The sequence below is a fragment of the Gopherus flavomarginatus genome, chromosome 2, assembly GCF_025201925.1.
Source record: "Gopherus flavomarginatus isolate rGopFla2 chromosome 2, rGopFla2.mat.asm, whole genome shotgun sequence".
Taxonomy (NCBI): domain Eukaryota; kingdom Metazoa; phylum Chordata; order Testudines; family Testudinidae; genus Gopherus; species Gopherus flavomarginatus.
The window spans coordinates 252,378,250-252,393,465 of NC_066618.1; the positions used below are offsets into that span (position 1 = coordinate 252,378,250).

The 15,216-nt window shown below is 41.1% G+C and overlaps 1 protein-coding gene across 1 annotated transcript in view; it reads right to left on the minus strand.

The window, feature by feature from the left end:
- Positions 1-14,527, minus strand: part of CNGB3 (cyclic nucleotide gated channel subunit beta 3) — a 110,423-nt gene extending 95,896 nt beyond the window's left edge. The window contains exons 1-2 of the mRNA XM_050940872.1: positions 14,408-14,527; positions 9,050-9,125 (exon numbers count right to left, since the gene is read on the minus strand). Of these exons, the coding sequence (XP_050796829.1) occupies positions 9,050-9,125; positions 14,408-14,527 (196 nt within the window). The remainder of the gene's footprint in view (positions 1-9,049; positions 9,126-14,407) is intronic.
- Positions 14,528-15,216: the final 689 nt, after the last annotated feature.

Consider the following 15,216-nt stretch of genomic DNA (forward strand, 5'->3'; position numbering starts at 1 on the left):
ATTCGCAAAGGTGCTGAGGTGTGGCGCCTTTCAGCCTTTCAGTCCCTATCCCTTAGGCACCAGCTGCCTAATGGAATCCTCAGCCCAAAGCTAGGTGCTCAGGTTCCCTATACCATGCATGGGGAGAGTTAGGTGCCCAAGCAAAGGATCCTTGGAAGTCAGCAAGTTGAGCAGCGGGCGGCCTAAGATAGCCAGGAATGAAATGCTGAGGGGCGAGATGAGGGGTTTAGGTGCTAAGCAGCTGACCTGGTATGCCTGGATTATGAGTAAGAGATAGACACTGCCTCCCTCCCACCCTGACCCCACTCAGGATTCTCAGCCATGAACCTTCTTGTGGAGTTAGGCACCTAAGCCAAATCAGCCACTCAGATAGCCTATGTCCTAGCAGCTGAAACAGGCTCATGCTCAGTACCTCTCTCCTGTTCACCTAATGTTTCCCTGTGCCCCAGGCTGTATTTTGTGCTGGTGTGGTGCTGCCCCCTCCGCCTGCTCCCAGTCCTCCTGCCACAGGATCTGATGGGTACATAAGAATGGCCATACTGGGTCAGACTAATGGTCCATCTAGTCCGTATCCTGGCTTCCAACTGTGGTCAATGCCTGATGCTTCAGAGGGAATGAACAGAACAGGCAATCATTGAGTGATTCCCTGTCATCCACTCCCAGCTTCTGGCAAACAGAGGCTAGGGACAGACAGAGTGCAGGGTTGCATCCCTGACCATCTTGGTAAAGAGCCATTGATGCACCTATCCTGATGGGTATCAGGTGTTAGGGTGTTCAGAACATGGGTACGGGATTGAGCCTAGCTGGAGAGATAAGCGTTCTGCTGCCTGGATTTGAGAATCTCACTTCAGGGAGTCTGAGGCTTGAGTTCAGCCTCATTAGCAGTAGGACAGCATCAAAGCTTAGGTGGTTGTGCAAATGCTGACTGGCAGAAGCTTAGGCACTTGCCGTGATAGGCAGCAGCTGGATCTGAAAATGTCAGTGATGCCTACAAAGGTGGGTAGAGGGAGACAGGCATGTGAATGCCTTTGAGGGTCTGGGCCAAAGCATCTGGATTTTTTTTAAACAGGCAAAAAATGCTTTTCTCTACCTTTGCAATCAGATAACTAAGGAATGGCTGGGTTTTTTTGTTTTTGTTTTGCTACTTTCCAAAAAACTCCAACAACTAGGCTGTAAGCTCTTCAGAGTAGGGACTGTCTTCCTATATGTTTGTACAGCACCTAGCACAGTGAGACCTCAATCCTGACTGAAGGCCTTTGGGCACCACTGCAACACAAATAATAAATAGTAATTCCGAGAAACTTCAGCCTGACAGGTAATGTTTTATGTGACTAAAAGCAGGGCGTTAGAATGAAAGTCAGATTGGGCCAGTTAGGCATGTCCCTGGGATGGATGGATTCTATTTCAAGAAGCACAGTGCCTCTTGGAGATACCCAGTGCTCAGAAGGACTCATACCCTGGAATGGTGCAACCTCTGCCCCCTATATGCCCAGCCAGTTCCACTGCACAGTGCAGGCAAGATTGGAGGTAAGACGTTCCTTGTCCTTTCTCCCACCCTTTGGAATGGTGTGTTCCTAGGGATGTGTGGACCCTCATAGGATCAACTCTGCTTAATTTACAACTATTCCTGGTCCTTGTGTGAAAGAACACAGCTGCACAGTTTAGACTCATATTGTCATAATGCGACATTTCATTTTGACTCAGCTGTATATTACATTTTACTGCCTAATTCTAATATGTCAGCCTGCCTGCTTATATTTTTTTCTTTGGTGGGGGAAAAAAGCTGCATCACAAAAAACAAGTACAGTAGGTGTTCCATGTTCATTAAATGTACAAAAATATGTTTTACCATCAGACTGCTACAGATTTTTTTTTAAATGAGCATTTTTAATCAACTTTGTTCTTATGCTTACAAAAGCACGTCACCCGCAAGGACATCTTACTAAATATACTAAACTCATGCAGTCTGCAAGTACCAAATTTCAAAACTTTATTACTAACATTAATGTTGGCAGTTTTTACTTAGGAACATTTGTTTTCTTCCAAATCTTCAGTATAAGAAATCTAATTGGACTGAACTGTCTTTCAACAATTGAGGGAAACATAGAAGAAAATGCGTAAGAGGGGAAAAGCCCCATATAAAATAAGATGCAAAGATATTTTGAATAGTTACTTCTTTGTTCAGTAAAACATAATTTTAATGGTTGCCTGGAAAACTAGTGTAGATTTATACCTGATAGTAAAGGATAAATCTGTTTTTAGTTCCTAGAAAGATTAAAATGTTGGCCAACTTAATGGTAATACTTTAAAAGCACAGTTTGAAGTGGAAACTAAATTGCATTGAGGTCAGAGCCTAGCTGCAGGAGGCTGAGTGTCAGCAGCTTGGGCAAACAGCTTTCTAAACAGCAATGTTTCCTTTAAACTATAGTTCAGAACACTCAAAGCCAGAGAATTTTTAGCATTCCCACTTTGTGCTAACTGCAGCGTATTTTGCCTAAATAAGATTTTAAAAATCTTGCCTTGGTATATGACATATAGAGCAGGTTCATAGCAGAGAGGGAGGAAGCATGATCTTGTGGTTAGGTACTAGAGTGGGACTCAGGAGATCTGAGCTCAATTTCCTTCTTTCCTATGGACTTCCTGTCTGAGCTGAGGCAAGTCACTTAATTGCTTTGTGTCTCAGTTTACATACCTCACTTGGGTCATGTGAGGATAAATCCATAAATTATTGGTAGATGTTTAGATAATACGGGGGTCATAAAACTGTCTAGATATTCTTATAAGTTTGAGGAAGAGGGAGCTAGCTATTAGAAACATTCTGAAACAGTCCTTTCTGGGCATGGTAACCTACACACTTGTATGACTTCCCTGGAGGGGAACTTTGATTCTATGAATGTTTGAACAAATAACCTAGGCAAAGAAGGCAAGTGGAGAAATTAATGTCGCTGAAGTGGAACAATCAGCAAATCAGACAGTCTTAAATGAAGATACAAATTCAATCCACATCCTTAGCAGCTATCACTGCTCAGAACAATGTTCCAATTAAAAATCAAGCCTGGTTCCACAATGTACACATACAAAAAGGGAAGGTTTCTTTTCTTAGCATTTAGCTTGCCACTGAGGTGAAAAAGAAGAGAGAAATTAAACAACATTTCATAGCAGCAGGAGTGAAGGCAAGTAGATTAAACATAGTCAAGCTCCAGGTAATCTTTAATGGCAAAACATACATTTTATGGGACCAGAAGGCTGCATTTTAACTGCTAGAAAAATTCAGTGAGGAGTGTAAAGGAAAAGAGGATCAGGAATTAGAATGATATTTAAAAGGCTCTGAGACCTTCTTCGCTGAGTTGTATCACATTAGCACTAAAATACTAAACTTGCTAAGTATTCATTAGAACATCATCCATATTTTTTAAACTCCTGGACTTTGATATTCTTTGGGGATACGTTTTTTGGATGTGCCCACATGAATTCGGAGGAGCTAAGTCCATTGTCAAAAGTGTCTAAGTCACATCAGAGCCAAGTCCTATTGGATGTTAATGGATCTTAAGCTCTTAGGTGATTTAGGAACATAAGTCCCATTTTCAAAAGCATCTAAATCAGTGAGGTGCTTTAAATTTTTTTTCCTGGGATTTGTGAGCAGAAAGTGTGACTAAAATAAAGGTAAATCCTTTCTGTTCTTCCTTTTCCTTTCTTCTTCAGGGAAGTGTAAGTGTTTTGTGAAAAGCAAGATTCTCTTTAGAAACTAATCACTTGTTGCTTGGAAAACATCAAATTACTGTGGTGGCAGTAAGGTACACAGATAGGAGAATGGACCTTGATTTTGGAAAAACAAGTGGAAGAGTCAAGGATGGTGTGCAAAGCAGGGAAGAGGGGAATGAGCATAGCTGAGAAACCACAGACCTAGATAGACTGGTTGGAAGGGTGGGGAGAAGGAGATGGAGTGATGTTGGAGACAAGGTGATGGTCAGAGACCGGGAACTCAGCAATATAAAGATCAGAAGGGGAGCAGTTCTCAGTGAAGAAAAGATTAAGTGAGTGGTCACTTCGGTGAATGTGAGAATTGATCCAAGGCTGAAGCACAAGTAAGGAGGCAAAGGCTGAAGGCAAAGGCTAATGGGTAGGTGGAATGTCATCATGGAAGTTGAGGTCACCAAAGATGAAGGTGGAAGATTGTGATGAATGGAATATGGAGCATCATGAGTGAAAATCAAAGACTCGTAGACTTTAAGGTCAGAAGGAACCATTATGATCATCTAGTCTGACCTCCTGTACAATGCAGGCCACAGAATCTCACCCACCCACTCCTGTAACAAACCCCTAACCTATGTCTGAGCTATTGAAGTCCTCAAATTGTGGTTTGAAGACCTCAAGCTGCAGAGAATCCTCCATCAAGTGACCTGAGCCCCATGCTGCAGAAGAAGGCGAAAAACCTCCAGGGCCTCTGCCAATCTGTCCTGGAGGAAAATTCCTTCCCGACCTCAAATATGGCGATCAGTTAAACCCTGAGCATGTGGGCAAGACTCACCAGCCAGCACCCAGGAAAGAATTCCCTGTAGTAACTCGGATCCCACCCCATCTAACATCTCATCACAGACCACTGGGCATACTTACCTGCTATTAATCAAAGATCAGTTGCCAAATTAATTGCCAAAATTAGGCTATCAAGCTTAGTATTAAAGCCAGCTATGTCTTTTGCCTCCACTACTCCCCTTGAAAAGCTGTTCCAGAATTTCACTCCTCTAATGGTTAGAAACTTTCGTCTAATTTCAAGTCTAAACTTCCTAATGTCCAGTTTATATCCATTTGTTCTTGTGTCCACATTGGTACTAAGCTTAAATAATTCCTCTCCCTCCCTAATATTTATCCCTCTGATATATTTATAAAGAGCAATCATATCCCCCCATAACCTTATTTTGGTTAGGCTAAACAAACCAAGCTCTTTGAGTAGAAGAAAGTGGAGAGGGCAGAATCAGGTGGATTGTGGATAACAGCATGGGACGGGGAGAAGACAGGAACTGGATGGAGTGTAGTTCAAAAATGGAGAAGTGAGGAGGGGCTGGAAAGAGAGGGAAAGGAGAAGCCCAATGCCCCCACAATATTCCTTTAGGATATTTGGGGTAGGCATGTGTAAGAGGTACACAATGAGCGACAGCTGGGAAGACAGCATTAGAGATAGGGATCCAGGTTTTAGTGAGTGCCAGGAGATGGAAGAAGCAAGAGACGATGATATTGGGTTTATCAAAGGTAGATGACTAATCTCATTTTTTTTTAATAAGAACTGTTGTTTTTAGACAGAGGAAACGCAGTACATCTAATCATTCTGGACTTCAGTAAAGCATTTAACACCATACCACATGGGAAATTATAAATTAAACTGGAGACGATGGGGATTAGTAAAAGAATTGTAAGGTAGGTAAGGAACTAGCTAACGGGGAGATGGCATCAATTGTTGCTGGGAGGAGAATTATCAGGTTGGATGTTGAAGTGGATTTCCTTATGGATTGAATCTTATTTAAAAATTTAATGACCTTGGCACAAAATGCAGAGTGTATTAATGAAATTTGCTGATGACATGAAGTTTTATTAATGGAGGCATCGTCAATACAGAGAAGAACTGGAATATTACACAGAAGATGTGCATGACCAACAGGAGTGGAGTTATAGAAATGTGTAAGGTCATCACATGTAACAAAAATTTCCCCCCATAAGTATGGGGCTCATCAGCAGGAAACAAAAGGAGGAGAAAGAACACATGCATTAGTTGATCACAGGAATTCTGTAAGCCACCAAAGTAATGCATCCATAAAAGAACCTCACTTAGAAGAGCATGGGTATCAGGTGAGATATCTGGGAAGGTATTTCCAGTAGAGATATGGAAGTAGTAATGCCACTGTACAGGGTTGTGGTAAGATCTCACTGTGTAATTGTGAAAGTGTTCTTGTGTTTTAAGACCTGAAGAGTGTAAGTAGTGACTAAAAAAGGACAAATGCAATAAGGTATTCAAATGTTTAACAAATGGGGTAAGGGGGGTGCCAAGGACGCTTCTCACCTGGGGTGCTATTTAGTTTAGGGCCAGCCCTGTTCCTAGCCATCAGAGGAGTGAGATTCTGGAACAGCCTGTCAATAGGAATAGTGGAGGCAAACAACTTAACTAGTTTTAATATGGCAACTACATTTATTAATGGGATTATATGATGGGGTAGCCTACAATAGCAGGGGACTGGACTTGATGACCCATAATGGACTGATAAGGTCCCTTCCAGTCTGAAGAAGTCGTGGATGGAGGCAATGTTTTAAGATATAGAATGGATATTCCAATAGGAGGAGAAGGAGGGAAGGTCAGAGCTTGGGAATGGGTATGAGGTGAAAGGGGAGGAAGGGTCAGCAGGATTAAGGTGTTGAAGGAGAAGAGTAGAGATGGAGGTAGGAACAGGGCTGGGGCGGAGGTCACTGGAAGAAGAGAGGGAGAAGGTGAGTGAGAGGCATACAAATTTGTAGATAGTTTTGTGGGAGAAATGGAGAAGAAGTGTGGGAGGAGGGAAGAAACTGAAACAGAATCTGAGTGGAGAGAATGACTAGCGGGTAGAGACTAGTCATCAATTATGCTGTGAAACAATCAAAGGTGCTATTGAATAATAGTTCAAAGAACCAGTGAAGCAGTAGTATGGTCAGTCAGTTATGGCAGGCAGTAAATATGCAAAGCAACAGCAATATGAATCAATAATGCAGAGAATCTGCAATTAGGTGACTCGGAATCAGTTAAGCAGATAAACAGATGTAAGGAATCAGTTAAGGAATGAATCAGTTATGGAGCAGATGAGTTACGCAGAGAATTAATTACAAAACGAGTCAAACAGGAAGAGAATTGGTTATGGATCAAAAATACAGAGAATTAATTACAGATCAAGTGAGTTATATAGAAGGTAATCAAAGGGATTAGGGTATGGTAATGGATAGTCAGTGAGGAAGCTGAATATACCAGGTGTTCTTGAGTGAGTGAGTAGCCAACTACTAATGAAAAAGGTTATAAATATGTATCCTGCTGAGTACTCAGCTGTGCTGCAATACTGCACTGTACCAGAAGGCAGGGAGGAGATGGTGGCTGGTCCTGGCTGCAGGCAGATGTGCCAATAGATGCAGGAGAGGTCCAGGTGAGTTGCCTGCAGCCATGCTGAGTCTCCAGAGCTCAGTCAAATTTGTGTACAAATCAGAAATCTCAGATACAGTTTTCTCTGCTTAACCTTTAACTTTTAGATCTGTTGAGCAGCGTGTACCCTGGCCCTATCATGGTGCTCATAACTCCCCATGAGTATCTAAATATTCAGTACAGACAAGTGTAAAATGCTAAGCATCTATCCTGTCATTACATGCTTCCCACAGACTTTCTACTCTGTCCAACAGCTGTTCCCAGTGACTATGGACCTATCCCAAATCCTGTTAGAATTAATAGGAGCCTTTCCATTGACTTCAGTGGGGATTGGATCAGGTCTAATAGCAGTTTACTACTTACAACTAATGGAGCTACTCCTTTACCTTATGTGGTAGGGGCATATGCTTGTGGTACTGAATTGCTCAGGTTTTCTATTTATGTACAGTTATGAGTTCATGACACACACAAAATCCCTATTTGCTGTACATATCAGGGATTGCACAACTAGACTACCTGTCTGGGGTAAAAATATGCATTTGCAAAACTAAAACATGGCTTGAGGCAGGCTGAAAATTTGTCCTTAAGCATCCTCCAGAACATTATTGGGGGCGGGGTAGGGAAGCAGCTGAATGTCAACACATTGGATGAAGATCTAGTTGCACTGCTGAGCTATGGCAACATGGATAGAACGCTTTTTATGTTGTAGTTCCCTTCTATGCTATCCCTTTATTTATTTTTGACAGGGAAATGGTAGCTCAGTACTGTAATGAATAGGGTCTTGCATAAATTAATCTGCAAATATAAGATCAGTTTTTGGATGGCAAAAGAGGCATTTGCCTGGATCAATATTTCATTTTTTCATGGGATAGCATCTGTGATTTAATGTTACTAAAGAGCCACATAACATGTTAGATTTTGTTTTTCAATTGTTTACTGCCACAGTCAATGTATGTCAGATTTTGTTTATTAATTCATGGCTTAGTTCTACAGCTATTTCAGAGCAGAATGGGAGCATGGAATGACTTGATTATTTTTTCCTTCAAATTAAAAAAAAAATCCATGAAAAGGAAGGAATTAGTAACAGTGTTTAAAATGACACAAAATGCAAATAGGGATTGTGCATCGTTCCATATTCTGTTCCTCCAGTGCTCCTCAATCCTTTCTGGCTTTATGCACCTACATTCCAGTCCTGGACATCTTTTGAATACAGTCTGCCAATAATACCAGACTGTGAGGTGGGTCTGTGATATGGATAAATATCCACAATGCACACCACTAACTTGATCTTTGTGTGTGCTCAACACATGATCTGAATTGTGCCATTAGCTTAGTTTTTAAATGAAACATGACCGTAAGTACATTTAAGGGATATGCAGAACTCCTTCTCAAGTTGAGAAACACAAATGCTTTAAAATGAAGCTACATTGTGCATAAAAGGAATGAGGCTGAAGCCAAGGAGAGAGATCTGGAGTGATGAGGTATATGTGAATCTTCACTGGGGAGGTGTTTATTAAATCCATATGAATAGCAGAGATCATCTAAAGATGGGGCATAAAGGAAGAAAAGGAGGGGGCTAGGAACACAAGGGGATTGGAGTGGAAGAATAGCTGCCAAAATCTTAAAGGCCAGGGAGATAAAAGGAAAGGAAAGAGAGGACAGTGTCAGTAAAGAATAGAATTTTGTAATGGATTGTTACCAGTTTGAGTCAATGGCAACTGAAGAGGCTTAACCCCTCACAGGAGGAGATCAGCACCTTGCAGTACTGGGCACTGTATGGGGAAAACACTCAATTTTTCAAAGGACCTTTGATACTCAAATGCACATTGTCTGCTGCTCTATACTATCTGAATGTTGTTCAGGTACAGTTCTGGTTCTGGTAAATGGAATGTTACTGACCTTGTTGCTTTGGTTCTGGTTGTGCAGTATTAGCAGTCTCGCCTTTCTGTGGCTCATTTTTGTTTTTATTTTCACCCTTAAGGAAGCAAACAGAAGAATTTAAGATGTATTTAAGGAAAAAATATGGTTCAGGCATAAAAAAATGTGAAAATTCATCACTTAACTGCATTTGTCTCTTTCAACAATCTTTACTCCTATAACATTTCTTTTCACTGTTGATGTTTGCATGATGTATGGGTATATATATGTATCACACACAGCCCCCCCATAGTAGAATGTATATTATATGCATACTTGAAGGTATATATTATATATAGAGAGAATGATCAAGTGGTTATGGCCCTACTATAGGACTAGGAAGACCCAGGTCCACTTCAGTACTCTGCTAGAGACTTCTTAGCTGAACTAGAGCAAGTCACTTAGAGTATGTCTGCACTAGAATTGTCAGCGAGAGGAGATGTGTTCTAATCAATCTAACATAATTAATATAGATGTAGTGGGAGTGGGACTAGCCACCCAAGTACAATCCTATCTGAAACTACAGGTGTGTACTTGGGGCTGCTTGTGCAGCTGCAATTCTATTTATAGCATAATAGCTCAATCAGAAATTACACCTTCCAGCTCTAGCGTAGACATGGCCACAATCTGTCTGTATCTCAGTTTCCCATCTGCAAAATGGGGATACTAGTACTTCCCTACTTCACGGAGGTGTTGTGAGGATAAATACATTAAAGACTGTGAGACACTCAGATATTTTGGTGACAGGGACCATATGAAATAGATTGTATCCTGGGATAAATATATTTAACACTGAAGTGTTTGTCCAAGGACAGTTATTATTCAGTTAACAGGAAGTATCTTCATTAACTATGTTGGGCTATTCTCCTGCAGTAGGGAAAGTTGGTGGCTGCCCAATGTTTCCTGCCCTGATCCATTTTTTTAAATATGAATCATTTAAGTTTCCTTGCAAGACATCACAAATGCTTACCACCCCAGGCACAAAGCTGACTTGTTTGCTATTTATCACAGTGATTGATGATGGAAAAAATTACTGATATTTTACTTGACCATCAAAAAATGCTCAATTTGGATGAGCAAGAGAGGAAAACTTAAACTGGCTCTAGGTAAGGACTCGGGCTTTTTTTTGGGAGGAGGGAGGCAAGAGGGGGGAGCAAAAAACTAGGCATCACAGGGCATATGAGAATGAAAAGGTTTGGTTTGGTTTGGTTTTGAAAAAGTTAACAACTTTTTACATTAATTTTGGGTTTGTTTTGAGTTTTCGATGAAAGGCTGGATTGGTTCTTATTTTACTCTGAGTGTTCGTTCTTCCCTAACTTTGATCGCAGGATCTTTGTATTCTGAGAGTTTGTTTCTGAGACCTTCGGAAAAAAACAAACATGAACAATTGCAATTCTAGAGAATCTGTGCATTCTCAGGGTAGTGTGGGTGTATAGCAGAACCTGGGAATATTTTGTTTGCTTCTCAGTTGCCAAGTTAAGCTATACAGTCTTTTGCCGTACAGATTGTTTATTCTGTTTCAGGCTTTTGCTCATGTGAGCCCCAAATACAGTCATGTTAGTTAATACTTGTGAAATGCTCTGAAGATGTAAAATATTACAGAACTATTATTCCCACATTCTATCTTCTTTTACTTTTTACATGGTTTTCCTTTATAGAATTTGCATGAACAGTATGCTTTGGTCTTTGATTCATCTATCAGCTTGCAACCTGGATCACTCAATGCATCTTTCCAGGTGGAGTTGGAGGTCCAGGTTGTGAATAGTACTAGGCAAAAGTGTGGACACATTGGAAAATACTTGGCCTGTGTGTAGGACTGGTTGTGTGTATAGAGTAATTTTGGGTCATTGGTGATAAGGGCTGTGTCACAGGGTGACACCAGCCCTTTAAGAGGCAGTGGGGTCCAAGTCACCTGTGACTCATCATCTGCTTCCTAGTTAGGCTTAAAAGAGGGCACATGGGCCTGAGAGGAGACGGAGATCTGGAGAGTTAGTTGACTGGGAGCACAGACTGAAGGAACAAAGACAATGGCAGTTGAGAGCTGCTAGGGAGAGACAGTCTGTAGAGAGCAGAGAACTTAGCCGGCCCACCCTGGCAAGAGGGAGGAATTGAGAGCTGATGGAGGGGCTGGCCTGCTGACCTTCCAGGGCTAGGGAGCCAGTGAAGGATAGCTGAAAAGGGCAAGCCTAGGAGGCCAACAGAGGGGCGAGCTTGCTGACCTTCCTAAGCTAGTGAGTCCACGTAGGGTGGCTGAAAAGGGCAGAGTCTGTGTACTGTGTTTTGAGCAGAAGAGTCATGAGACTGGGTACCCTCAGCTAGGTGGCTTGGCAAGCGGAGGATCCCTGGAACAAGGGCAGGAAGGAATTGCCAATTGAGTGCTGGTGGTCTTGTGGGTGGGTGACCTGGAAGTGATATCTCTGGACAGAGGAACTGAAGACTTCTCTACCTTTATTTGTATAGAGTATTGTGTGTGTAAATGAATAAACTATTCTCAGAGATGGGCCTTTGTATTGAACAGTGAAAGAGACTATGCTCTTTTTATGGCTGGACCCTGAGGAAACTGAGGCAGATGCACATAGTGTGTCTTGTTGAACGAGGGTGCTCCAGGTGGGTCCTCTTTACGAGAGGCCATTTAAGTGTGTAGCTAGAAAAAAATTATTTATACTAAGAACAGATGTGCCAGTTGTAATATGCCAGATTATGAGGAAATGAGCTGGTCACACTCAGTTTCTTATATGAAAAGTGATATAATTTATGTGAGTAAACGGAAGAGCAGAAAGTAAAACAAAAAACACACGGGCAATGCTCAAACTCACACATTTGCTATATACACACCTTCATTTTCTGCAGGTAGTTCTAAGTGTAGAAAGGCAGTAACTGGGTGCTTTCCTTCTTAGTACTCACTCTTAGTATGCATAGACTAGTTCTCTCACCACCAACATTTTACAATTTCTCATTACTTTTTAAAAAAAATAACTCCCTCTTTATTTGGTGTGGACTCTGGAATTTTCCCTCTAGCTCCTCCTTCTATCAACCCCAGAGCAGGGTAAGGCTGCCTGCTCTGTCTTTAGAGAAATAAGCCTGACCTGTATTGCTAGAAACAATCAAAGTCTTCCTGCAGTGGAAACCTTTCTCCAGGTAAGTTTCAGTCAGAAGAAACTTTCTAGACCTATTTATAAGAAATCTAGTGGCTACCAATACAGAAACAGACAAATGAAGGCACAAGACAAGCAACCTTGTTTGTCCAGTCTCCAGGTCAGTTAAAAGTACAGTAGCATCGCTCCTGAAAGCAAAATCAGCTCGGGGTGGGAGGACACAAAAAACAAATTCTAGAAGGCCAAACAATCCCTCGGGCAAATCTCAGTATAAAACACAAGACATTATTATCCACAGCTGCTGGTAATACATATAACTCGGCATGACCACTATCCCAGCAGGATATAAAATAATTGAGTTATCAGGATAATAATAGTGATGGATGCACCTCTACATTTTTATATAAAATTCCTAAAGTGTATTGCCTATCCAAATAGTATATGAATTGGTATGTATCACTCCGGGTCTCTATTCCTACCAGTTAAGCAGTTCCTGTGAGATCAGAGGGTGGACTATCTAAGAGACTTTGCAATATGTGATACACTCTACAATTTAGGTTCTATAGGGCCTTTTGTAACTGAACAGTAGAAAATCAGTGGATCAAAGTGGAGAGCTTATGTATTGTGGTACTGGTGGCACATTTGTTGCCAAAAGAGGACTTCCAGAGAGGTGGACTATTATCTTACCCCAAGAGGAAACCAAATGCCAGAATAGAGGAGCAGGCTGCCTCATCAATCCAGAAGATGAGACAAGATACTTGAGGGCTGAGGGCGGGGGGCGTCTAAGGCAGCTGGGCTGCAGAATATCCTGTGTACCAAATCAGAGTGTCACAGAATTCAGGTTTCTTGTCTCACAATTTATATCCAGGTTAAGTGGTATACGCAGGGCCTTGACTATGCTGTGTCTTGCCACTTTTGATCAAACACATCCCATTTGGGGGATATTTGAGCACAAGTGCAGAATGTATGCAGAGCTCTCTGAATGTGTATTTTTAGCATGTTATATCAGTTAGGGCCCAGGCCTGTTGTGCATCCCTGAAACAGAAAATTATTCCACTTCTTAACACGGTTGTGTTGATTGGAGGTAAGATAAAATACAGGTTGGGCTGATCAAAATTTGCCACTTTCCCCGATGGATACAATTTCAAGAACTTTAAATAAATGAACCTCATTTTCCAGATATCCTTCCGTCTTTGAACATTCCAGTTAATGTCCATTTTAGTCAAAATTATGAAGTTGTTAGGAGGCCTGCAGGTGCGTCCCCTATAGCAGTGCTACCAGAGGAGATGTCATAGGGATGGTTAACACTGGCAGAGGTGATGCTAACTGATTGGGGGCCGTAAACAAGAATATTTCCCCCCAAACACACACTAAAGAAGTGAATAGGGAACCCCCCATGAGCTGCTCAGGGCCCTAAGCAATTGATTAATCCGCTTATGCCTAGTGCTGGCTCTCAACACTGGCCAGGTTGTGACCTTGGAGGTGACACTGCACATCCTAGAGTGATAAATATTATTGTGGTTTGCCAGTGTTTGGTATACTTGGGCAGACATTTTTATTTGTGGGAGAAAATGAGTTCCCTGAATAGGATTCTTGATGTTAAACAGTCATTTAATTAACATAATAAAGGAAGAATTTCCTTTGCTCCCAAAGCAGCAATTAAGATTAAAGGCACTGGACTGATTGTAAACCATTTGTTTTGCTTTGGTTACCAATATCCTAATGACTTGCCCTGTGAAATTGAGTTATGGCAGGTTACAGCAAATTCTGGTTACTAAAAATCCTAATTTAAAAAAGCCAACTAAATGAATGCTTTTTGGCCTTACATAGCCTTGAGTTTTTAAATTTTCCATTAATGTACAGTGCACAAGTGAGTTAATACTTTAAACCAATATTTATTTTCTATAGATTTCAACTGAAACTATTTTTGTAAGACATAGCCAAATGATATATGAAGACTGTTACTAAGTTACTTTGTCTTTCCAAGAGCTTATATGGCCCAGTAATCATTCAGGATAGGCCCCTTTGTAAAGCAACTAACCCAGTGTGAGTGACAGTATGAAGAAAATATAAGGAAAACAAGGAGCAACCCAAAAGGCAGCTGTCATTTAGCACAGATGAGGCTATTCAATACAGTAAGCTTCTGGGAAAATCTAAGTTTTGGTTATTGCTACATCTAATTAAATCAGTGATTTCCAAGCACAAACATAATATTAATGGATCTGGGTAAGATTAAATACTCTACCTGCCCTGTGGGTCGTGGCTGTTGGGGTGATGGGTTAGGAGGGGCCTCTTCTTCCTTGAACTTCTCCTCCTCTGGTTTTTGCTTCACTTTGGTGAATCTTGCTTTCAGTTTATTAAACATCTTGCCCATGAGACTGTTTTGAAACCTCTGCTGCTCTTTTACTGTCAATAGGGACAGCCCATAGCTTTTCTTGCCATTACTGTTCAAGCCAATTAGACATTTAATCAGGGTTTAGTTCTGGTTAATGCCTTGAAGCAACTCCCTACGTGGACAGGCTGTTCCAGTGACTGCTTTTCTTGCCATTATTACTTTTGTTTTATATCCTAGAATAAGTGATGTCTAGCTTAATCGTTAAAAATTATGCAGAGACTTCAAGTTTCTACATAAATGTATATTTGGAGGAATAGTGCCTGTCTTCTGGCTGGGGCAAAGCAATGTCCTATGTTTTATATTACACCCAGAGTATTTAACATTAATTTATAATTTTGCATTTACAGTCAAAGTTCAGTCATAAAGGCATTTAGAGTCTAACTGGGAAATGAAAAAGGTTAATTGGCCAATCATCCTAGTGCTGCACCTTCTACACAGTGGATTACATGAGTTCTCCAGGATTAATTCCCTCTGCAATCCTGATGCATTCATCTAACAAGTGACATTAAACAGTGTAAGGTGTCCTTTGAACTCAGTGCTAATTTTTAGCAAGTTTATGCCTTTCAGCTAAAGAGAGCTGCATATTTCAGATTAATAAAGAAAGGTAAAAATATTTCCAAATGAAATCCCAACCAATACTATTTTATAGAAAAGCCTTT